This window comes from Eurypyga helias, unplaced genomic scaffold (assembly GCF_000690775.1).
Source record: "Eurypyga helias isolate BGI_N326 unplaced genomic scaffold, ASM69077v1 scaffold41817, whole genome shotgun sequence".
NCBI classification, from domain to species: domain Eukaryota; kingdom Metazoa; phylum Chordata; class Aves; order Eurypygiformes; family Eurypygidae; genus Eurypyga; species Eurypyga helias.
Genome location: NW_010260557.1, coordinates 16,984 through 40,613, shown reverse-complemented (window position 1 = coordinate 40,613; position 23,630 = coordinate 16,984). Strand labels below are relative to the sequence as shown.

General features: G+C 46.2%; 1 protein-coding gene across 1 annotated transcript in view; it reads right to left on the bottom strand.

Annotated features, from left to right (window-relative positions):
- The window catches only part of DNAH1 (dynein, axonemal, heavy chain 1), a gene marked incomplete at both ends in the record, with an annotated part of 56,518 nt that overhangs the window by 20,195 nt on the left and 12,693 nt on the right, over nt 1-23,630 (bottom strand). Inside the window, 25 exons of the mRNA XM_010155069.1 lie at nt 102-296; nt 546-723; nt 2,407-2,561; nt 3,044-3,135; nt 3,245-3,431; nt 3,535-3,621; nt 4,117-4,266; nt 4,557-4,670; nt 5,759-5,864; nt 6,934-7,122; nt 7,735-7,848; nt 8,333-8,496; nt 9,117-9,257; nt 10,064-10,243; nt 11,330-11,435; nt 11,991-12,112; nt 12,824-12,988; nt 14,634-14,846; nt 15,756-16,009; nt 17,526-17,724; nt 18,670-18,825; nt 19,548-19,689; nt 20,945-21,027; nt 21,823-21,942; nt 22,567-22,792. Coding sequence (XP_010153371.1) covers nt 102-296; nt 546-723; nt 2,407-2,561; nt 3,044-3,135; nt 3,245-3,431; nt 3,535-3,621; nt 4,117-4,266; nt 4,557-4,670; nt 5,759-5,864; nt 6,934-7,122; nt 7,735-7,848; nt 8,333-8,496; nt 9,117-9,257; nt 10,064-10,243; nt 11,330-11,435; nt 11,991-12,112; nt 12,824-12,988; nt 14,634-14,846; nt 15,756-16,009; nt 17,526-17,724; nt 18,670-18,825; nt 19,548-19,689; nt 20,945-21,027; nt 21,823-21,942; nt 22,567-22,792 — 3,838 coding nt within the window. The remainder of the gene's footprint in view (nt 1-101; nt 297-545; nt 724-2,406; nt 2,562-3,043; nt 3,136-3,244; nt 3,432-3,534; nt 3,622-4,116; nt 4,267-4,556; nt 4,671-5,758; nt 5,865-6,933; nt 7,123-7,734; nt 7,849-8,332; nt 8,497-9,116; nt 9,258-10,063; nt 10,244-11,329; nt 11,436-11,990; nt 12,113-12,823; nt 12,989-14,633; nt 14,847-15,755; nt 16,010-17,525; nt 17,725-18,669; nt 18,826-19,547; nt 19,690-20,944; nt 21,028-21,822; nt 21,943-22,566; nt 22,793-23,630) is intronic.

Genomic DNA, 23,630 nt, shown 5'->3' with positions numbered 1-23,630 from the left:
AGTGTTCCCACAATGGCATTTAAATCCAGGCAAGCCTGGGCTAGTTGATATCTGAGCTAAGCTCCAAGCCATGGAAGGGCTGGACTGGCATGGTATCTCACCTTGAGGAATCTCCTGAAGAGAGATGCTAGCTGCTGTGAGAAGGGCTGCATGATGCCTGGGATTTTTTTCAGCCAGCACTCAATGAAGGGCTCCAGCCCCAAGATGCTGGGTTCCAGGTAAACCATACCACAGCGGGAGACTGTGGCAGGGGAAGCAACAGCCAGATCTTGGACTTCAAACATCATGGTCATGCTCTGGAAATTGCAAGAGAGAAAGCAAGGACCTTTCAGCATAATTTGGTGAAGCTGAAATCTTTCCCTCTGTTGCCCGAGCCACCTTCTTGTTGCATTTGTGCAGCACTGCAGAGGTCTGGCCAGCACAGGGCTGCTACTGAGACACCAATGTCCATAGAAGTCCACAACAGGCGTCAAGAATGTACAAGGCACGTCTGTTCCAAGAGAGAAGAAGGACAACAGGCAGCAAAAGCGGGAGGGATGAGTTACCTCTGTCAGCTTGATGATTTCCCCTGAACTGAGACACAGTTTCTTATTGTCATCTAGCACCGTGTTCATGTTCTCAATCCACAGAGCATCAACTGGCCCGTCAAACATGTACCACTTCTTGCTGTTGTCGGTGGCTGCAGCTCCCCGCCGGATGAGTGAGGAGAGGATCCCATCTGTCCTGAAAGAGGGGAGGAAGGCATGGCTTGGCCCATTCTGGTGTTGCTGAAATCAATGGAAAGCTTCCACCACATAAGGCAACAGAGCCAGAATCCTTCCCTGGTTCACATGCCCAAGGATACCTGTGCCTCACCTGATGAGCTGCATCAAGTCCACCTCGTTCTTTCTTTTACCGAGACACACACCTCAGCCTGAGTGACACCACGAGACAATTTCTTTGGGCGTCAGGATCTGGACTTCATGCCATCTAACTATAAAATGTCAAGCTTCCTTTTAACAGCTCTGTCTGCAGTGAAAAGCAAAGAGGCCTTGCTAGCATCCAGTTCAGGTCACAGGCAGGCTATTGGTTCTTTGGAGGTGCCTCTTGTTTGCCAAGTGTAAAGGGAGGCTCAGGACAGCTACCCTCCTAATTCAGATGCTTCTGCTAGGTAGCTGTGGGTTAGGAAGATGAATCCAGGCTAAAGAGCATGACACTACCCTCCTTAGAACTGAAGTTCCCCATCCTCAGCTGCCTGTGAACCCAGGTGGTGCTGGAGCTGGCGAACAGCAGAGCAGACATACAAGGAATGCTGGCTGTTGACAGCGAGGACTTAATCTGTCCAGGGAAACCTGGCGTGCAATTTCCGTTCAGGCCCTGGACTCTACTCCCATTATTAAATAATTATTTGTTATGTTTATAGTGCTACTGCATTCCGGGGTATTGTTACTGAGATCAAGGGAAAACAGTCTGTTCTAAAGCTCAGCTGAGTAAAACAGATGGATTTGTCTGTAAATACGTTTTACATGGCTGCTGTATTTTTCTCTTTGTCATGTTGACGTGCCTGTGTGCTGCCCTTGGGAAGTGTCACACCATAAATAAATTGTCGAGCTTAACTGGAATATCCTATAAAATGTCCTTCAATAAAGATGCACCAGAGCAATCCCAATCTTCCCTAGGTTGGGAAGCTCTGGGTCTCAGCAATGTTTACTTGCCTGCCCTTTTCCTAGAGGCAATTAGCTTCATATTGATTTAGTTTCCCTGGTTTTGCAGAACACTGTCTTTAGCTTTGCCCCTAAGCAAGCGGTGGGTGACAGAGCCAGAGGGCCTGTCACACCACTTCTCACACCTTGGCTTCTGGATAAAGTGAGCTGCAAAGTCAACCTCAGGTCACACAAGGAAACGTAAGCAGCAGGACCTGGCTGTCAAGAGGGCAAACGGGCTATTGGTTCGTGCTTCGAAACCATGTCAGCAAGCAGCAGCCCTGGTAACGGGAATGAAATGCCCCTTTATGCCTGAAAGTCACTCCTCACCATTCAAGGCCACCAGCGTATTCGTAAAGAACAATTCGTGCAGCACAGGGGTCACTTCCTCAGAAGCAAAGCAAGTGTTTTTAAGCTGCCGTATCTTAGAGCAGGGGCATGTGCTGCAAAGCAATTGAATTATTCCTTGTTACACAGTTAATGCTGCCAGATGAGCTGCAGTAACTGTCTGGGCATGTGCTGGCAGCCAGGCCAAGTGCACAATAAAAGATGTCAGCTTAAATCGCCGTGACTGGCTATTGTAGCTTGATCAGGATGAGGACCTGATCGCTTCTGGTTTTATGCCACTACCCTAAATAGTTCTCAGCCTTGAAAAGAAGACGCTCAAGACCAGAAGAAAAACGTTTCCCATCTGGAAGGAAGGAAAGCGGGTTTTGTACTTTACCACTCATGCGTTAGCAAGTTGAACTCTCCATAAAGCTGGCCCATTGTGATGGATTTGGGATTCAGTACAAAGTAGCTGACTGCTTCGTAATTCCCACCACTGGCTGCAGGCTGACCTTTCAGTGACGTCATTGCAGCTGCCAGGACTTCGTAGCTCTGCAAAAGCAGGAGAGCAAGAGAGTTAGCTGCCATGGCTCCGGAACGACAAAGACACTTGCTCTCCCAGCAGCTGCATGCAAAAGGCAGTGAGAAAGGAGACATGGTGAAGGGTAATGTCATAGTAAGGAGATGCCTGGCTGTATTTGCAGAAATAAAGCATTCCAGGCGCAGCGGGGAGGAAGTTAGATCTCCCATGCAGGAGGCCTGACGCATCTTGAGATGTCAAAGTATGTCTCAGCCTTAGAAATTTGCAGCAGAGCTAATAACCTTCACTCTAATCTCCCAGCTCTCCAGAGCGAGCTACTAATATACTTCCCCATGGCTACTAAATGAGTACTAAAAGGCAGCATCTTGGTCCCCTGACTCCTATCCGAGAGAAGCTGTAAATGCCAGAGTGCGAGGCTTCTGTGAAGCTGAGCCCCCTGCATCACTGGGGTAGGTGACGGTTTGGTGAGGCCAGCAGAGCATCTCAGCCATACCTTTGTCTTCCCAGAGCCCGCTGGCCCCACTAGCATAAGGCCGTGACGAACCACAGTGGTTTCGTAGAGCTGGATGCACTTAGTCACAAAACCTGTAGAGGAAGATGATGCAGAGTGGGTCTGGGAACAGCTGCCTCCTTCCTAGAGCTTCCCCTAAAAGCTCAGGCCAAGAGGGAGCTTGTGGAGAGCCTTTCCCCTCACCATCAACATCCTTCAGATTCATTTTGATGCAGGATTGGCGAATGGCTTTTTCCAGGATGCCATAATCAACAGGCTCTTCTCTGATCTTGGGGAATAAATCTGAGACAATACCATTGAAGAGCTTGAGGTCATCCTGCAGGAATTTGGGTACGTTGGCATCCCTGATAGCCCGCAGGCAGATCAGCTCCTACGAAGATGTCAGAAATCAGAACTTCAAAGACCCTGCCTCTTGTGTGGCTGCAGAAAAGGCCACAGAAATGCATGGCAGAGTGAAGTATAAGCACGTTTACCTCATTCATAGTAGGATTCTCTCTTTTGAGGTTGCCAGCTGTGGAGATGACAGTCTTCACAGCTCTCATCCCAAAGTCATAGTGGTCCTGGAAAAGGCACAGAAGAAACAATGTTATCAGATACAGGAGCATCACCTAAAGAAGAGTGAACCTATATGTGCACTCAGTTAGCACGTAAGAAAAGGAAAATGAGAGAGTTATGTCTTCAGAACAACTGCTCCTTCATTCAAGTCTGCTCTCAGGATCCTTCAAACAACTAACCAGTCCTCAGCTGTACAGCCTAGAGGTGAGGAAGTTGAGATTAACAGGACGATGAAAAATCCCAGATGGAAGGATAAGTAGGCAGGGCTGTTTGGCTCAACCGTCCTGCCACTGCAATCCTAACTAGGACTGACTGGGGATGCAAGTCCAGCCACAGGAGGAAAAATGAGAATTAGAAAGGAGGGAGGTAGATGAAGAATGGGTATTGTGATCTTTTTGTCATACATTGCAACAGGGCACCAGGAGAACCATCAGGTACTTTGTGCCTAGGCTGAGAAAGCCTCACATTTAAAAAACATTCATGGACATTGAGGCATCTACCTGGGTGCTGAGCTGTTCTGACAACAGTTTGAATGTTGTGGTGATCTTCTTTGCAAGGACTTTGGCGTCGTTAAAGCCAAAGGAGTAGAGTGAGATCTCAGCAATCATGGAGTAATCTGGGACCATCATAGCCACAGGACGAAAAAGAGCCTGAAACATACAGTTCCAACAAAGATCAATGTTTCTTGCTTTTGCCATCAAACTGAAAAGGCTGAGTATCTATCCCAGACTGTTCAGAGGACACAGCGTGAGCACGCCTGGCACCTGTCAGTGTAGCATCCTTGCAGACTGCGACTGGAGGCAGATGTGATTCAAATCTCAAAATGATGCTAGAAACCTTCCAAAAGCCTCACATCCCTGACATGGACACGCTGGCGGCCTGTGTGGCATCCAGCACCTGTATCACCCCTCTTTCTGTCTATGCAGTCTGCCCTCCTTACCTTCAGGTTATCGGGCAGCTCAGTTCGCCCCGCGTACCCCGGGTTCATTGTGATGAAGACTGCACAGGATGGGACCAGAGGGATCTCCGTGCCTTCAAACATGAAGCGATCCACCTAGAACATTAAAAAATATGATCATCCTCTAAGAACAGAGCCTGACCTGCAAATTAAATAATGTAGCAGAATCTTCCAAGAGGAAAACAGTGGCTTTCAGTAGTTAAATTATCAAGCATGGACACACACAGCTGCCCACAGCTGTAGTGACTCAATCTGGTCCCAGTGCAGGGATCCAGGATTACCAGCAATATTTCTCCCTGTTTAAGTAACTGGGCTCATGGAAGATTTACTGATAAGATACAATTTTTTTTTCTTTTTTTTTGGCTCTTGAACAGACTTCTATCTCTCCAGCTGTAAACAAACATCTTTCCATTTATTCTGCAGTAGAGTTCGGACCTGAATTAATTCGTGGCAGAGAGGGCAAAGAGAAACCTAAATCCTTTTTAAAGCTGTGTAGGTAGTAATTTCAGATGGGGGATAAAGTAACGCCAAAGAATTCACGGAGAGCAAGTTTCTAATTCCAAGCCAAAGTCAAGGAGATTCAGGTCTTAACCCCGCTGAGTCTCCAGAGAACAAAGCAGAGGCTGGCTGCTAGACTGGCTGACAGCTGAGTCTCCGTCTAAAGCCAATTCATTTTACATTACAGCTCCGTGTGTGCATGAGTATGCATTTTTCTGCACATATTGGGTTTTGTGAATCCACTAAATCTTGGATAACACATTTAGACAAACGTGGTGCTGAGCAACTCATGGCAGAACACTGGCTGTCTTCATCACAGCTCCAATTTGTATCAGCTCCGTGGATCTGTATTGGAGTGTCTCCCACACCAGCCTGCTGGCACTGCAGCTCAAGCTGAGATGTACTTCAGCCTGAGAGAGTGTGGGCAACTGTGGCACACCGTGTTTTGTAACTTCAGACTAGGCTGAAGTTACAAAACCCACCCAGGATGCCAACCATGTAATGCCTGGTAGGATGTGCCACAGCTAGGGTATTACTCACGCCTCCCCAAGCTCGAGTATGTCTGTCTGTGTTGCCCCTGAGCAGTGGAGCTGGTCCTCTGTGAAGATGCACACAAAGGCAAGGACTTGCCTACAGCTCAAGTGGAGGTTTTTGTCTGCCTTTGCAGCCACACGTTCATTACCTACCCTCTGCTGCTGTGCTTTCTGAATGGCTGTGATCTGCTGGGCCACCACAGACAGCACCTCGATATCGATGCGGTTGAACTCGTCAAAGCAAGCCCATGCGCCAGAGCTGGGCAAGTAAGGAAAAATGAGGGGAGTCAGGAATATTGCACAGGAGCCAACCTGCAGTCAAAAGTTCAGCTAGATCTAGAAATTATAAATCCACATTCTGAGGAGGCCGCACAGAGACAAGAAGTGAACCTAAAAGGCCTCTAACGTCCACAGCAGGTAGAGACACAGCCACAGTGTACTAGTACAGCAGAAGGGGCTGCAGACCCTCACCCCAACTACGCATCCCAGGCTGTGTGATGAGTGAGAAGGTGCATGGTCCTTGCAAGACCACAGCAATGTCTGATCCTACAGCCAGGGACAAATTCTGCATGGTATAGATTTGACTTGAAAGAGGTATCATGCTGGATTCCCATTTTGTACCTGAGCTATAAGAGTAGGAGATACAATTTAGACATGTCTTAAGTCCATTTTTCAGAGCTTGGAAGACTATGTGTAAAGCTGGAAGCCTGTTTATGAGGAAGGTGATCTTCTCACAAGGCATTTTTTAAGAAAGTAGTTAAATCACTTACAAAAAATAATCTGAGAAAAGACTATCAGCTTTTGTTGGAGTAACTAATTCAGATTCACCAATGTGCAATGGACTAATTGGACCAGCTCTGTTTGAAATGTAGAGAAGCTTCTCTGAGAGGATCCCTCAGGGCTTAGAGCAGTCTCTCTTGGCTGCTCAATTTTGGATACGCTCAGCAGATTCTCTTCTTCTTAAGATTAAGCAGCTTGTGGGCTGAATCTCAGTCCAACGTGTATGATATTAAAAGAAAGGGCAGAGCTGCAAACATTTGCACAGGTGTCTAACAGTGGATTGGTGTGAAGCATTTTAATTTTGCCTTAAATGAACAGGATCTCTTTTTAGCCTTTTTTTTTTTTTTTAATTGGCTCAACTGTCTCTCTGTTTTAGCAGAAATTTTGTAACTTTCTTCATTCTGGAACAAAGTAACCCCCCCTACTAGGGCTACTAGGGCTTTGGTTGTTCTTCTGGGCTGCTATGAAAAACACCCACCAAGTCCTAGTGGCCATCATCCCTGTGTCCTACCCGCTCCTAGATAACGACACGTGGCATTTCATTATACCTGGCTAGTCCCTTGAAAAACTTCCCCATTGCCATAAAGTCAAGCTGGTCGGAGCAGTTGAACACTACAGTTTGGATCGCTAGTGCTTTCCCCAGGTCTTTTGTTGTTTCTGTTTTGCCTGTTCCCGCGGGTCCTGTAGGTGCTCCTCCAAATTTCAGGTGCAGAGCTCCTGTAAGTGTCAGGTAACACCTACAACAAAGAAAATACCAGGTGATGAAAAGCATTTCTACTACTGATTTCGTAAGGGAGATAGATATACGATCTATCCAGCTGGAGACAGGTAGGAATCCATCCTTTATGATTCTGCAGAACTGCTCAGATACGCAGCACTCTGCAAAGGACTTCGCTACGTGGCCTCGATTAGTATTCAAGGGGCCCTGCATGGATAAATCCTTCTGCCACTAGCTACAAATTCACTCTCCAGAAAGACAGTTACAAAAGGGTAAAACTATTATTGCTGATGCCTGTTCTAGAGCATTGGATGCCCCTACCAACTGGTTTGTAGAAGAGCTCCTTAGCTATCAGGTGGGCATTTTATATGAGCCAGAGCACTACATTAAGAAATCAGGAGAGTGAAAGCAATCAGTCTGAGCACCGATCACTAGGAATACAGTAGAACCAATGCCAGGCTGTTCCTACACCCTCGTCTCAGGTAGTCCTTTGCTGTACAAATGGTTTCTATTTACATACATTAAAAGCAGTACAACTAGCATGGTCAGATCCCAGTGAGGTTTGTTCATCCAGGGAAGAAAAAAGAAGAAGAAAAAGATACACTTAGTACCCAGGGAACAAACACCCTACCTGTCAGTGAGGGGCGTGATAACCAGCCGGCCACTGTTCCCCAGATACTCATAGCCATAGATAAATTCAGCGTTGACTGCTCTGATGTACAAGTCCCCCCTTGTCCAGTAGTACCTAATGATGAGTGAACACGACATCAGAAAGATAAACACAGGCCGGCAGACGATAGAGCAGCTCATAAGACTACAGCCTGCAGGTTTGGAGACGTGCACATCAAGGGATTTCCCTCTCGAGAGAAGAAAGGATAAGGTAACACAGCAGGGTGGAGAGGAGCTCTCACAGGACTTGAAATTGTGTTATAATCAAACATCACACTCCTCCTTGGTCAGGAGGTATGTCCTTCCACCGCGAGGCTGTGAAACACCATGGCATGGCTTAGTTTACGTTGCCAAAGTGGATGCCATCAAAACTAGGTCTGTGTCAGACACCGTAGAACTGGCATCCTTAGCAGATGTCAATCCCACTCCTCCTAGGGATGTGAGAGGCGACTCACATATTGCTTACAGACTATGCAAGCTCTTGTTTCCATTCGTCATGCACGTGGCTGATGGGTAAGGAAAGCGAAGACCAGGTGAGGTTCAAGAGCTGTGGTCTCTACCTGAGCTGGGAAATCCACTCAAAATCATTCATGCTTGTCACATGCTCCTCAATCAGCTTTGCTGCAACATCCTTGGCGTGGACCTCAATCACAATAAGAGCTGACAACACTGCTCGCTGCATCTTAGACAATTTTCCGCGGACCAGAGCAACCAAATTGCCCAGCTGGGTGAGGAAAAGAAAGTAGTGTGAAGCAATCCATATCCCAGAGACTCACGCTGTACTAACACGTTGCAATCAAACTTGTGGCGTGCTAAGTCCAGATCATAGGCTATATCCAGGCAACTTTTGCCTCTTCTGTTCTCAGAGATACCAATGACTGCTCAAAAAGTAAATACTGCTCAAGGCTGGCTCAGAGCTACACCATTAGCATGTTCTGGTGAGAAGAAAGAGCCACTGTGAGGTCCAGAGCTGAGGACAACAGATCTCCCAGGCATTAGGAACAGATATGAAGGATGTAGTTTGATTTCTACCGTCCACCACTCCAGTTCTCCCCCACCTTTGACTTCTTGGGTGACCCCAGAGAAGTTATCTTTCACCTTCTGTCTTCAGGTAATGATCATATTACCACTCCTGTACATTATCTGAGGTTTACGATGACAAATATTGTAATGGTTAAGATTATAAGAACCTGGTGTTTTTACCTGGTTTTGAGCTGGGCTATGTAGAACTGAATCTCTGTTTCTCCTACAGTATTGTCCTGGCTGTATTTATAAGTTATTTAAGGTCTGATGATCAAAAAGCCTCCATGTGGCAAAATCTCACTCTTACATTCATTTTCATACCTGAGTATTCAGCTGTGGGAAAAGCCTGCTGGACAAATCTCCAGCTTCCAGAGCTTCAGACACTTCCTTTGTCCAGAAAATCTGGCAGCCAGCAATGACCACTTGGCCAGGCCACTGCAAGACCCATGTAGTACGTGGGGTCTTAAAAAAAAAAAAAAAAAAGGGTGGTAAGACAATGTTTTTTAATTTATTTTCAATTTCCACATCTGCCTGCTGAGATGCATGATTAACAAACAACTTCTTGTGTAAGCTTTTTTTTTTCTTCCCCAAGTTGCTGTGAAGAAATCTTCCTCAGGCACGGGCTCTCTGGGTACAGCAGGCACCTCCTCTCCACTGTAACACCTGCAGGATTGTCACCACTCACAAGCAACCCCTCCTCCAGCCTGTTCTAACTTTCCTAGTTTCAAATTTTCAGACTGAGTAAAAAACAGTAACAGAAATACCTGAGGCTTTTTCACTTTACAGCCTTTCTCCCTCCCTAGACCCAAACAAACCAAAGTTCAGAGGTTATACCAGCACAGCTTTTACACACAAACCACAGCCAAGAAGCATCCCCTGATGCACTGACTGAAACTAATAGTTCACAGTGCCTTGGTCGCCTTCACCAGCCCCTAGCATACTGGGTGAGATGTGAGGGCTGAAGAAGACAAAAATGGTAGATGCCTATAAAAAGGAAGTTGCCTGGTCAGAGGAATAGAAATGGATTCATACAGGGTGGTTCTATGTGTTCTGTTGTCGGGTGAGCGTGCAGAGGTTGCATTCTTCTGGACCAATAGCTGCTTGCTCAAGTGCACATTCTGCACTTGACCCACTACACAGTTGGATTAAAAGCTGTATTTTAAAACAAGTAGAACATCACAAATTCATCAGCCTCGTCGCTGGTAACCACTATGGCAAGCCTGGAACCAAGACATCAGAGACCTGCTCGTCTGTGATAAAACCCTTACCTCTGAATAAACACCAATTGCTCTTTCTATGTTGTCCCGTACACTGGCCTTCATGGATCTCTCAACTTCCAGCAGCCAGTCCTCCACATTGTCCGTGGGATAGATGGGAACAAAGAGCTTCACCTCTTCTCCTTCAGCAGAGTACATGTGTGTGATCTGTAGGTCCTCCTGGAACAGTAGCTGATGGAAGAAACACAACAGGAAGTGTGAATGGAGGATTTCCTTTCCATTCAGCTTTCCTACCACTGGGAGACGGCCAGGCTGTAGCGCTGTATCCTTGTTGTAAATCTGGTGCCAAACTCGGTTGTCAATGGCGTGCGACAGATGTGCAAAATGACCTCTGCAAAAAAATGGAGGATGATTGTATGAAAACAAGAGCTTCACATCGCTGATTTAACTGGAGTGAAGCAAATCAGATTACAGGTAGGATGAACATTTCTCATCGCCTGTATAGGATTCAAACCCTTGATTCCTGTTTAACTCCTTAGATTCAAATAATTTCCCTTGAGGTCACAGTGCCCAGTTTTAAAAGCAAAATTTTAACAGCTTCTCCAGTGCCCCAGCATAACACTGAAAGTCCCCTTATTTATTCCAATGGCTTTGCACTACGTTTCCAGTTCAATTTCCTTTCTATTTTCCCAAGCTAATGACTAGGAGATTGGTTTTAGCGTCTGAGTATTGTGGCGGTGCAAGCTGTGACTAGCCACGGAGCCTGAAGTCTATTAGGAATAATAAGGATCAGAAATAGCTGGGTCAACCACAGCTCCTACATAGGGATGAAGGCAGAAACTTAATTCAGTTCAGGCCTGTTCACTCCTTGTCCCTCCTGAGGCTGTCAGCAAGAGAGGGATTCCATCCTAACCAGGTGCCTGCAAGTAGACAGCTAAGTCTGAGGTATTTCTCTTGGCCTCCACTGTGGGATGGAGAGACATCTCCGGAAGGAATGTCCTCTCCTCCTACGATGGGTATCTAAGTGAATCTCTGCAAGTTTCTCTTTGCAGATGCCTATTTTCCCCTCATTGTCTAAAAGGCAGTTGAAGGTGCCCAGTTCATCAGCAGACATCTGGCTTTGAAATGTCTAAAGTGAGGTTGCTGCCCCAGGGCAGGCAGCACCTTGCAATGCTATGTACAATTAGAGGTTCCCAGGAGATAGGTTTCCACACAGCAGAACATGAATGCTCCTCCAGATCCCAGCACGCCTCCCAGTTCCTGTGACACCAGCCTCCCGAAGGTGGGCCAAGCCAGCAGCGTGCTTGCCTTGCCTACCTGTGCAATGTTCTCGAAGCATTTGTGGAGATGAGGTTGTACAGCAGTGGGGTCTTTTGTCTGAGACAGGATTTCCAGCAGCTCATTGTCTGAAAGGAAGTAGAACCTGGAAACACAGAGCGAGGCATGAGGGGAGCCTCTGTAGCATCAGGGCCTAAGATGAAGGACAAGCCTGTTGCTACAGATGCTGTTTCTGACTGCTCACTGATCTCTTTGTATTTGTGTAGGAGAGAGGCAGGCACAGTCCAGCCATCTACCTTTCCACAGAGAAAGACTTCTCCATCTGCAGAAGCCAGTTATTCCCATGCAAAGTGAATTTAAGTGAGCATCAAAGAGTAGACGTACTCCTTCAGGAATAAGGGACGGCGTTACGGGGAGGTTTTCATTTTACCCTGCCTTTTCTAGGCAAATCATGAGGCACAGATATGCAATGATGCCACCAGACTGCCCTTAACTCACAACAACACTTGTGTCTGCCTGTTTTCTCCCCATCAGATGGCAGCATCGAAAGGCACAGCCTTGCCTGTGTTTGCAGTCTCATGACAATATCCTAAGCTTAGATTGTTTTGCTCTTTCTTGGCAGAGTGAACTAGAGTGAGCGTCTCCTTCCGTATTTTCCGAACTGGGGAGTGTGATCCAGCCCACTGAAATTTGGGGTTACCTGGGAAAAGCACCTCTCTTGATCTCCAGATATTCACTCAGCCCTTTCTGCACGAGTTCGAGTAGTTTGTTACATTTCCGCAGGTTCTCTAATAGCGTAGGATCGGGGCACAAAGACATCACCTATAAACAGCACAGAGGAAGCATCAGTATTCTGCACACGTGGGAGATAAGGCAGCAGAGATAATTGGGTTGCCCAGTGATGTTACTGATAGGATTTAAATGACTCACAGGAGTACTTTCACAGGGATCTGGAGAGGTGTAAGCTTTGTGGGCAAGCAGGGGAAATGGCGCTTATGGATGTGACAAGCACATTTCTGGGTTCCTGCGAACACCAACATTTGTAATATGGGATACAAGCGGGGATGAAGTCCTGGGAATTGGAGGCTGGAAAGCAGGAGAGTGCAGTGTGCTGTTACCAGGACACAGAAACAGGCGAAGGGCAGCAGAAGACCCAAACAATGACTCCAAACAATTCAAAGAGCCAGTTTTAAGGAGGACTCAAAGGAGGTGTTTTATGGATTAGGATTACGGAAGGGCTGGTTACAAGAGTCGTAGGAGGTAGGGAGTCTGTATGCTGAGGAAGGTTTCTGGTGGGGTGGACAGCTCGGTGAAGGCAACACAGGGAATGACTCTGCCTGTTTGGACACCAAAACTAAAGGTCACATTCCAAGAGAAGAAACCTAGCACACTGCCTTGGGCCAGATCGCATGGTTTATGCAGCGCTGCTTACGCCCACACCATTACAAAAGCAACAACTCAAAGGCAGCCCTTGAGTCAGCACAGGTCCCAGGAATTTGGGATACCTGCACTGGTTTTCATCACGGCACACACCTCAGGGTTTTCATTAGCATTCTTCATGATGTTCCTCCAGTCCTTATCCATGGCTTGGTAGTGCTGGCTTTCCAATGGGAGCTGTCTTTTGATGTCCTCTGACCTAAAGATGGGCTCCAAGTAGAGCCAAGAGCGCTGGCAGTTCAGCCATTCCTCCAGAACATCCTAGCGGGAAGCAAGAAGGGCATGTCAGGTCATCAACCTATGAACCTGTTTGACAAAACCATTCAAACAATGCACTAGAATGGGTTTAAAAAACCAGGAAGGAAAAAAATAGAAAAAAAGAGGTGATGTTGCACTTAGACCTTCCACAGTTCTAAAATCTACTTGCAGCACCAGGAGCTGGAAGCTCCTTCCCAAATAATTAAGCATGAAACAATGTAAACATCCCCTTGGCTAACTGTCATGAAAACCAACACCTGCCCGTTCAAAGGGTGGAGTTTAGGTCTACTTGTAAGCCAATACTAAAGCTCAAAGGGACTTTGTGATGCCAGGTCAAATTCCCGTGGCTAGTGCTTCTGTATTTTACAGAAGATAGCACTATGCGAGCTATACAGTAAGATGGGGATTTTATTTTGTGAAAAGAGCTTTTTAGGGGAAGAAGAATGACAAATACGATACACCAGACTCTGTGATTCTGTCAGAGCCTCTCTCCTGCCTGATATACCTCAGCCCTAGTCTTGCCTACAGAATAATCCATGAAAAGTTCTTCCAACAACACTCTGAATTAAGAGAATGAATGAAAAGCTAAACATTTGAGTTAGCTATCAGACAAGAAACCCAGAACAACCTCCTCCTCCATTTTCAGGCATGGGAGGTTGGAAGGTATGGGGAACCTGCCCAACACTGCAAAGCAGCTCAAGTGCTTGACTCCCTTTCAAGCTGCCTTAGTCACACAGCGTTATTGACCATCCCCTGAGCACAGGCAGCCACTCGACCTAGCAAGAGCTGGGGTTTTCCTGTCATACAGACAGCAGTGCTTGCCACACTCTGTCAGCTACCCCCAATAAGCTGCTTCCCAGAGGGGATTCCTGGGCCTTTAGTGACAGGAACGAGTGCAATCGAAAGAAGGGGTAGGAAGGGCAGGGTGAAAACACGGACATCACCACAGCCAAAACCACACAGTAAATAACTGAATATCCCACTGCCTTGGGGCTTACGGTGACACTTCTATAGCCTCGTGAGACAAAGCCAGCACTCTGACAGCCCAAGCACACCCAGATGGTAAGCACCAATAAACCAGGTAAGGTAATTATGAAGAACAGAAAACAACAGTGCTGCTGTGCATGAAACACCAGCATTTACACTGAGTTCTCCAGACAGAGAGTTATACTGGAATTTTTCTTCTGCAGCACAATGCTATTCTGCTGGCTGAGTCTGATGAAGAAGTGCTGGCACTGTGCTAGATCCTGCTCTTCCAGCAGTCTTCCATGTGCTTTCCTACACCGAGATGTGAATGATTAGCATGGATATCACAGGGCCTCTAAGAATTTGTAAGGTCCACTTAGTATAATATAATTAGGAATGCCAGTAGGACTATTCACAGCAACAGGAGAGTCCCGGCCCCACCAGTGTTGCAATAGGCAGTGAAAGAGCTGGAATTTCATCACTGCTGCTGGCAGAATAAGGCTTTGAGTTTATCCCCTCAGTCAGAGGGCACAGAGGGCCTTGACAGTCCCTCTTCCTCCCTAAAGGCTGATGTTCTCCTGATAGTTTTTCCCCAGCAGCAACTACACAGCGTCCATGCCCAAGCATGGCAGCCCAGCCCAGCTTCTGGCCTTCACCACGTGTGCCAGTAAGAAACCAATACCTGAGCCATCTTCAGCTTATTCTCCCATGTGTTCATCCTTTCCTCAAAAGGTTTCTTGAACGGTGAGAAGGACATGCTCTGAATCATGACAATGTGATCATCTAGGAGCTGAGAAGCTTCATCAGTGTTTTTCAGAATAAAGGTGTCTGTGTCTTTGTAAAGCATCACAGTAAATAAAACTGATCTCCATTCACTCTCCATCTTGTTAAGTGCCTGGAAGACGACAAATAATTTAATTTTCAGATACAACCTGTGCAAATGTGAGCCCAGCTTCCACAACTCTCTTAGTGTCCCCCACTAGCAAGTAACAGATTTGTGCTCTTGGATTCTACTGGAAGCTGCAGCTGTGTATTGAATGTGTGACACACTCAACCAAGGCACATTTCCTCTGCATTACACGTGACCTCAACACCTCCACGCTGTCCTGAAAGGAACACCCTGAGAATAAAAATGGGCAGTTTCATCTCCAGTCCCATTTATGCTACTGGATGCACAGAGGTTTCCAGCAAAGTGCCTATTAATGTTTGTGGTTAACGATGGCTTTGTGAAAGGGGCAGCTATCCATTGGGAACTCGCCTGAGATTTTAGGGAACAAAAGCTGACAGAAGGTAATGACTTTCAGTCAAGACCATCTTAGGTCACATCCGACTGGTGAACTGAAGCTGAGAGACTATCTAACCTAGGCGCCTCCGGAGCCAGCAAGTCGTCCCTGCACACATTTACTGCGGTAAAGGATTTGCCACCTCCGTTTCCAGTCACAGCTAACCGCTCTGACATAACGCTCGAATGGCAGGATGCAGACAATCCATGTATTTGAACTTAAAGAGTTATTAATCCCACACCGGGGTGTGAGACCCCACTAGTGGTTCAGCGTAACCATCCGGCAGCGCTGTTCCGCTGCAACTGTAAATTCTGCGCAAGGCGAAATGACTTCTTCTAGTGTGTGAACTCAGTTGCGTGGCCACTGCTCCCCTTTCTTAGGGCAGCAGCCTTTTTACCTGTGCTGCAGAACGTGTCTAACGCTCTGGGACAACAGGAACATCACCCAAGGCAATGAGTGCCTGCTCAACAGAAACGTATCTGAGAAGCAAGCAAAGGTGCAGCAAGTCCCTCTATCCTTACATTCTCAATGGTGTATTCCTTGCCAGCTATCTTAGCTACTTTGGTAATGCTCTCGATATGGTCCAGCAGGTTCATGTCCAAGCAGCGACCAACTGTCAGATCGGGTTCTAGCATGATATCGATGTTAATGTCTTCTGACAGCATCTCCCAGTGCCGGTTTCTCATCCCAGGATTGCGCAGCCCTTGAATTAAGGGGATGTATAGTCTGAATTCTTCAATCTTGTCTTGAAACTCCATTGCCACACCCTGGCAGGCTGTCAGGGAGAAGAACAGAAGAACATCAGCAACAACAGTGTGTGAGAAAGTTGCCTTCAGGAACTTCCTGGATGTCTAAAGCCTGCTGTGCTTGTGGACACATGGTATGGGGTAGGTAAGCAAAAGGAGAGTGTGCTGGAAAATGCAGGTTGAAGCAATAAGGACACAAAGGCTCTCCCTATGTGACTACTAAGCAAGGATTCAAGGCTACTCCCAGAATCAGAGCTGCCTATTAGCGCTACAAGTCTGTAAGAGGCAAGTCCATGCTAAGCAGAAGCGTGCCTTATCCTAGAGCTCACCAGAAGATGAGAAGCAAACAAATTTAATTCCTTAATATGGACCCAAATGTGATGAAGCCTCATCTGTCAATATTTTAAAAGCTCTGGTCATCATTCCAAAATCTTCACTTCCTTAAGAAGACTGGGTTGTGTACTATCTCCCACCCCAGCTCAGGCCATCCTACCTAGAAGACGGACACTCACAGCATGGCTCTGACCACCTCACGCTCCCCGCTGGGTGGTCAGCAAAGACAAGGCAGACTCGAGGATGAAGCATGAATTTTACCAGGTGCCAGGGAATATTGCAATGAATATGAGCAGGTATTCTTAGTATTTCTGTTTACCATAATGATTCATAGTTACTCACGCATCCACTCATCACCTCCTCCATTGGGGCTGATTCATGGCATTGTTTAAGAGCGAGTTCAAGTTTAAAAGGATGAATCAAAAAATCTCCCACTGCAAAATATATTTCAATCTAAGCCATCTGGCAGGAGATTTTAGAATTAGCTCTAAAGAATGACCAGTGCATCTCTGAGAATCATGGAAAGGGAAGTTCAGCTACAAATGAAGTCCCAATTCTTGCTTTACTAGGAGACACGATTAAAAGTCCTTCGAGTGAATTGCAAGGGCTGGATGCGATCGTCTGAACTTCATACGCGTTCAGTCAGGAAGGAAAATGGTTATTGCATTCCACAGACCATTTCCAGATTTTGCAATTCCATTCAATTCATAACAAAATCAAGATCTGTCTTTCCATTAAATTCATTGGCCAACAGAGAAAATACAACTGGCCAAGTACCTGGAAGACGCAGATTCAGGTTCCTTTGCAGCCTGACTTGCCTGAGGGCTTAAACCCACATGCCTAGCCGCTGGGCTAGACAGTAATTCTCTTGACTAGTCCGGATCATTTTACTTTGCATAAATGAGTAAATATTAACTGTAGCAGATGAGGGTGGCTTTTGTCTCAGTAATGCCTTAGGAATTAGGTATAAAGGCGATTTGCAGCCCAGTTGTTTCCGTATCAAACTGGTACTTCAAGCAGCAAACTAGCATCTAGATATGAATTGCCAGAGTTCCAGAAAAAAAGTGGAAAATAACATTTTCTCAGTTGGTTTTAATACACACACCACACCCATGTGACATCGGGACAACTCCTGCTCAGGGCATTGTGTGACATGCCTCGCATCAAGATGCTGATACGCACCAACTTCCTTTCCCCAGACTGCATATCTACCTGGTGAATCCTTGAACTGCTTCACGCATCTCTGCATTGTCTTAAAAGAGTCACTGACATTATTTTCTAGCTGCTCAGCCTCAATTTCCACAAGAGGATCATTCATCCAGCTCTCATGCCACTGCATCCAGTCTGAGACTGTAGTCCAGAGGTCATAGTATGGCTGGAAGTCCTTAACCATCCTGGATAGCTTACCATACTTTGGAAAGAAAGAAAACGCGAGCATAAGCAACGAGTGTATTCTCCTCTGGATGACAGTTTGCATGTCAAAAGGCTAGAAAAGGCACAATTCTTTTTTGAATCTCAAGCAAGCCATGAGAAAACATGGACTTCAAGAAAATGTATCAGACTACCTTCTCCTGGGACCACAATATAGATTCCAAGGGAAGAGTAACCGGTAGAGCTGGGCTTTACACCAAAATGCCTCCAGTGGAGCTGTGCCGGCACCACGTGTCTGGCATGGAAAGCACTCTCTCCACCTGCCTCTACAAACGTTCCGCTGCAGAACGAGGAGATTTTGATGGCAGTCCACACTCGGTCAGCGAAAGCACGCACTGCACATCATATCAAAACAGGGCTCTTCACAGTGAAGGAGAAGTAACCACAGACTGAGAGGTGGGAAAGGATCACGTGAATTCCACTTCTCCTCCGCAGCCAGACTAGGCTGGACGTGGATGACAGTGATTCATTGGCAGCTGAACAGCTACCGGCAAAATGAGCGTTTGCGACCGTATAAACGGTTGTCTCAAAACGCGCTCCGAGCCCAGCCAGCTGCCCGCACGCCGCTGTGCAACCACCCGCATTCACGCCTGTGTAACTGCAGTAACAGCCCGAAAGAAAGCGCTGCATCCCAACTGCTGCGTCGGGACCTTCCCCATCCCCTTCCTCCTCATTAACGCCGCTCAGCTCTGAGCGTGGGCTTCCAAAGTCTCCTGCAGAAGTGGCAATATCAGGCCCATGAACAGCCTTTTACATTCGCCTGGGGTCAGCTTTCCTGCAGCACGGGGGAGCAGTGCAGTTCATCAGGTAAACTGAGGGAGCAGGAAGGATTCCTTCCCAAGGAACTGCATCTCATTTGCTCTACCTACCACCTAGAAGGCTCAACAAAGATTAGGGTCCTGTGGGTACAGGACCTGACACTTACATTGGTAACTTTCATCCCAAAGATCTTTTCCCTGTTGTTGTAGAGAATGGCCAAATTCTGAAGCTCCTTCAGCTGCTTCCTGACCTCCCTTGCTCTGTTAGCCAACTCATGGGCTTGGTTAACGTCTGCCTGGATGGAAAATCCACCTACAGTCAGCTGGAAGAGAAAATGCAGGCATGAGGTGTGGCTTTGAAGCCTTTGGAGATCTCAGCTTTCTGGTGTGCTCTTTATTACATTCAAAGGCAAGATTTTTATGCTCCCATTTCACCTCCCCTAATCCAATTCCACGTCTGTTGAGACTGCTGTGAAAGGGGTGAGGAGAAACAATAACCACTCTGGTGAGGTGGTTGAAAATGCAAACGTGATGACCACCTGCTTTTCATCTTTGTGACAAGAGTTAATCCCTGAAGAGTAGGAGCAACGAGTCTGTGCCCAAATTTCTCACTACTGAATTTATACTGTCATTAGTTAAGGAATTAGTGAAGTGAAAATGAGAGCTCCACTGGGTCACTCGGTTCGTTTCTAAGTGTTGTTTAACCACACACGTCCAGAGCTTCTCTAATAACTTCTCTGTTTTGCTTTGTTGGTTTGTTTCAGGTTTTCTTTGTTTGTTTTTCTAATCCAGTGTTGGGGTATTATTGCTTTGGGAGACTATTTCCAAACCAAGATAGTCTAGGTCACTAATTACAGCCTTTCCAATATGTTTGGGGTTTTTTTCTGCATTTAAGAGTTTCTGGTGAAAAATAAAATTCAAACTGTTTCAGCAGGTAGCAGAGGTAGCTCAGCTCCAAAACCCTACTATTGTTGGGTTGACCTGGATGACCACAAGAGGTTCAGAGACCCCTTCTCTGGACAGTTCACTGCCAGTGGTTTAATACCTGCATCTCTTCCAGTTTGTCTTGAAAGCCATTCTGATCCACGGCCTGGATTTTCCGAAATTTGTCTTCATCCTCCCGGTGCTGGAGCCGAACGGACTCAGCTTGCATAGTTATTTTCAGTGGCCAGTAACTTGCAGCCCACCTGCACTCACATGGTATAACAAAAAAAACCCAAAAAACAAGAACCAAAAAAAAAAAGAGGAGAGAAAGAGAAGCTTTTTGAGCATATGTTTGAAATGCTGAAAATAACAGAATGAGAAAGCCAACTCCCACCAAACAAGGAAGCTTTACAACAACAGAAACACATGTGGTTTCAACAAAACAGTTTTTTTCAGCTTTTCTTGTTGATATGCAGTCCCTGTGACTAGGCTATTCAAATGGAGAGGGCTGGGGAGAAGTGGAGGGCCTTTTTAAAAGGAACAAATCCAGTATGCTGCTGAAAAGCTTGGATACAGCAAAATAACAGTTGTCATCCAGAGGGAATGTCTGTGTTTGAATGTATTCACAAGGAACTGGAAAAAAAAAAAAAAAAGGGGTCAGAGTCTTGGCTTGTGGCTTTTCAGGGCTACTGAAAAAGCCTGTCTCCTTTAAGCAGGGCAGCGAGGGGCCAGGGTAACCCAGATACAGCGAAGCCCTGGCTAGCAAGGCTTCGGCAGAGTGCCCTGGGGAGTGCAATGCAGATACAGGAAAGGCTGGACAGAGTGGCTGCTCATGCTCAGGCAAGGTTTCTTGGTTCTTGCTAAGCTGTCCTAGAGCTGAGATGCTTTCCTGCAACTTCTGTGGGGTTTTTGCACTGCACATCATCCCACGTTTCTAGGTTGGGAGTGCTCTGCAGAGACTGATTCAGGTTGCAGGCACACTGAACCAAGTCCATGTCCTGTGAGAGGTGCTTCAAGGGCAGAGTTGACTGTAGAAGCTGTGTAGCTGTGTTTGTGAGCTGACTCTGTTACTGGGACATAGTCAGGCCCTAACCTGAACATAGCCAAGGATAAAATTAAGAGGAGACTGCATGGAAAAGAAACGCAGTAACAATAAACGGGGTTCATGTTCCTTCCTAGTCCTAAGCAAACCCTGGGAGTGTTCACGAAACTGTGCACTTTGAGACCTTGCAAATGTCTCAAAAAAAAAAAAAAAAAAAAATCCCCACACCAAAAAAAGCTTTAAAATGTTAAACAGGTTAATAGCTACCAGTTTGCCTTGCCTAAGGCCAGAAGGCAGGATGAACCCACACTCCTTCTCTATAAGCTTCATTGCAAGAATTCAGTGCTCATAGAGCCTGAGAGGCACTTAAAAGTTCTGCTGGAGCCCTTGATAGACATACAGCCCCTGAAGCACAGAGAGTGGTAATTGCTGCAAAGTGTTCCATTCTGACAGTGGGAGAAATGCCTTGTGCTCACTTGTCATTGAAATCTTCTTCGGTAAGATTGTAAAGGAATTCCTCCATGACCTTGTAATCTACGATGACTTCACAAATCAGTTCCTGCACAGGGTGAGAGAAAGAGACAAAAAACCAGACACCTTTAGACCATACTGCTTCCAACTCTCTGGTGTATACCTCATTTTCATGAGGTGCCTTTGAAGTGCGTTAAGTCACAGAAGCTTAATGCGATGTAGGCTGCTTCTCTGCTGTGTGAACAGTGGGAATGGATTTACAGCCCCCTGGTCTGCGAGTGATCATGCCATCATCGGCCTGTTCAATGTGAATGAAAAGAAGTGTGACTTAGTGGATAAAGTGCTGGCCAGAAATTGAATGTTCTGGGTTATCCTCAAGGTTCTTTCCTTGGCAGGGACAATTCTGTTTACCACTTGATGCCTTTGTTTCCCATTTGTTCAGCTGGGAGAAAACCTACACTCCAAATAACTTTGAAATAACTTGGCACTAGAATGTTCCATTGGAAGAAATATGTTAACAGCAATATGAGCATTTGATAGCAGAAAAATTTCTTGGAAACATCGGTTTTTAGAAGACAGGTATTCAGTGCACACATGCAGAATGGATCATGAAGGTAGAAAAAGCATACCTAAGTCCTTTAGGCAAGACTTTTAACTGCTATTTTGTTTAGTGTAGATATATAAATTCGTTACACGTATTTAAAAATACAAGTCTTAGAAATTACAAAAATAGAAAGCCAGGAATCTTATGGCCTTGCACACATAGACAAGACATCCAAGCAAAATCCCTGGAGTTCTGCTTCTGAGACACCACACATTGCATTGACAAATTTCCTCCTCGCTTCCCTTGGTGTCCCCTGTCCATAAGGAGAGCATGCCCTACCTCCTGCACAGCCAGCTGCTCCGGGACTCCCTTCATCCACTCTCGCAGCTCAGCAAGCTCCTCGATACTGTTTGGTTTCTCATGCATTTTGCAGCTGACAGCTTCGTATGCATCACAGATCTGCAGGAGGACACAGCCAACAAAAGACCATCAAAAAGTCATTAATTGCTAATGGGCAAACTGGAAAACCTGCCATGATCCACCCACTGCCCACCCTGAAGGTGGTCTAAAGTGATGAGTACACAGTCCTATTCCATCTTTTTCATTCCACAGTCTTTCTCCATCCATCTAATTTCAGCTTAAATGAAATGAGACTGCCAAAACAAAGAGGAAGAGGAACCGCAGGTATAGAGCTGAAATGATAATACAGATTTAGACAACCCCCTGGCACATGCAATTGTCTACATTCCAGTCATTCCCAGAGCAAGGAGAAGGACCTTCCAGTTGTCTACTAGGCAGGTCTTTTCCACATTTTTATAAGATGGCAGGGTCTTGAAGAATTTCATCTCAAGAGATGCAGCTTTCAGGCACATAATTTATGAAGTATATTTAATACCTGATTTGGTTAAGTCTGCATATCTTCCCTCTAGTTGTTTTTTTTAAATAACCATTCCAACAAAGTCTCTAAAATGTCATCATTAATGTGGCCTCAGTTGCTGTCTTTTGGCCATTTCACAAACACAGCGACTTCAAGAGCAGAAAGCCAAGACACTGACAGATAACCTATCGAACCAGGTAACTTACATTCTCCACCCGCAAATGGAGGTTTTTAGCCAGTATGTCCAATGTGGAAGTGGCAAGCGCTTTGTACTTTTTGGACAGATTTTGCTTGACACCTTCTACGCTGACATGAAAGGGACCAATGACAATAGAGCTGGGTAGGATGTTGTCCAGGTTCTCCTTTGCAGACAAGTGGGTGTTTACTATACTCCTCACCTCCTGGGCAGATGAACATTGCTCTTCGTAGTCTCTGTAAATAAAAACACCACCAAAGAAAAAGGTAATGTAGACCTTAAGATTGTTGGAGCATCCAGGCTGTTCGTTGGACATCTGGATGTGTCTGCCCAAAAGATGAAGACATTAAATTATTAGCGTTTACTGTTATTGAAACACGCCTCTATTTGAACGCACGCAACTTTCTGCAAGCACGGACTGAGGAGGTGCCAGTGCCTTCTAGGCCTTACAATCAAAGTTACAGAGGAAGTGTAACTTTGCCTACAGAGGCAACAAAGCCTATAAAGGAAGCGAGGAGTGTTTGTATCCCAGTCAGGTACAAGAAGGTACTTGAACTGAGCACAGCAAGCTACAGTAGCAAAGACATCCCATCCAAAATCCATCTATTGGGTGACCAGCCTGCACCCAAGGCTCTGCTCCAGTGTTTTCACTGCTACGGTGACCAATGCCAAGCAGAGGAAGCCAGGCTCCCTGTGCCTACCTGCACTGCAGGTACACCCATGCAGCGGAGTAGACAGAACCCCAGTTTCAGAAAATGTGCATATGAGAAGATATGGAACTGATATGTAGCTGAGGAACGTTTCTGGGGAGCAAGGGAAGGGACAGATTGAATCCACAATGGGTTTTAGAGCACAATAGGTGTGGAGTGGAATAAGAGCACAGAATTTTAGCTGCAGAAAAGGAGTGGGAGAAAGAGATGAAAGAGGTAATAAGGCAAGAGGAGAGGGAGAGGTAAAACGAAAGCACTGCTGTAAACAGGGAGGCACCTTCGGGGAGGGCAGGCACTTCACTGTGTTCTGGGAAGATTTAGGAATTTGTCAGGTGGGATATGTAAGTTTATTAAACTGGAATAA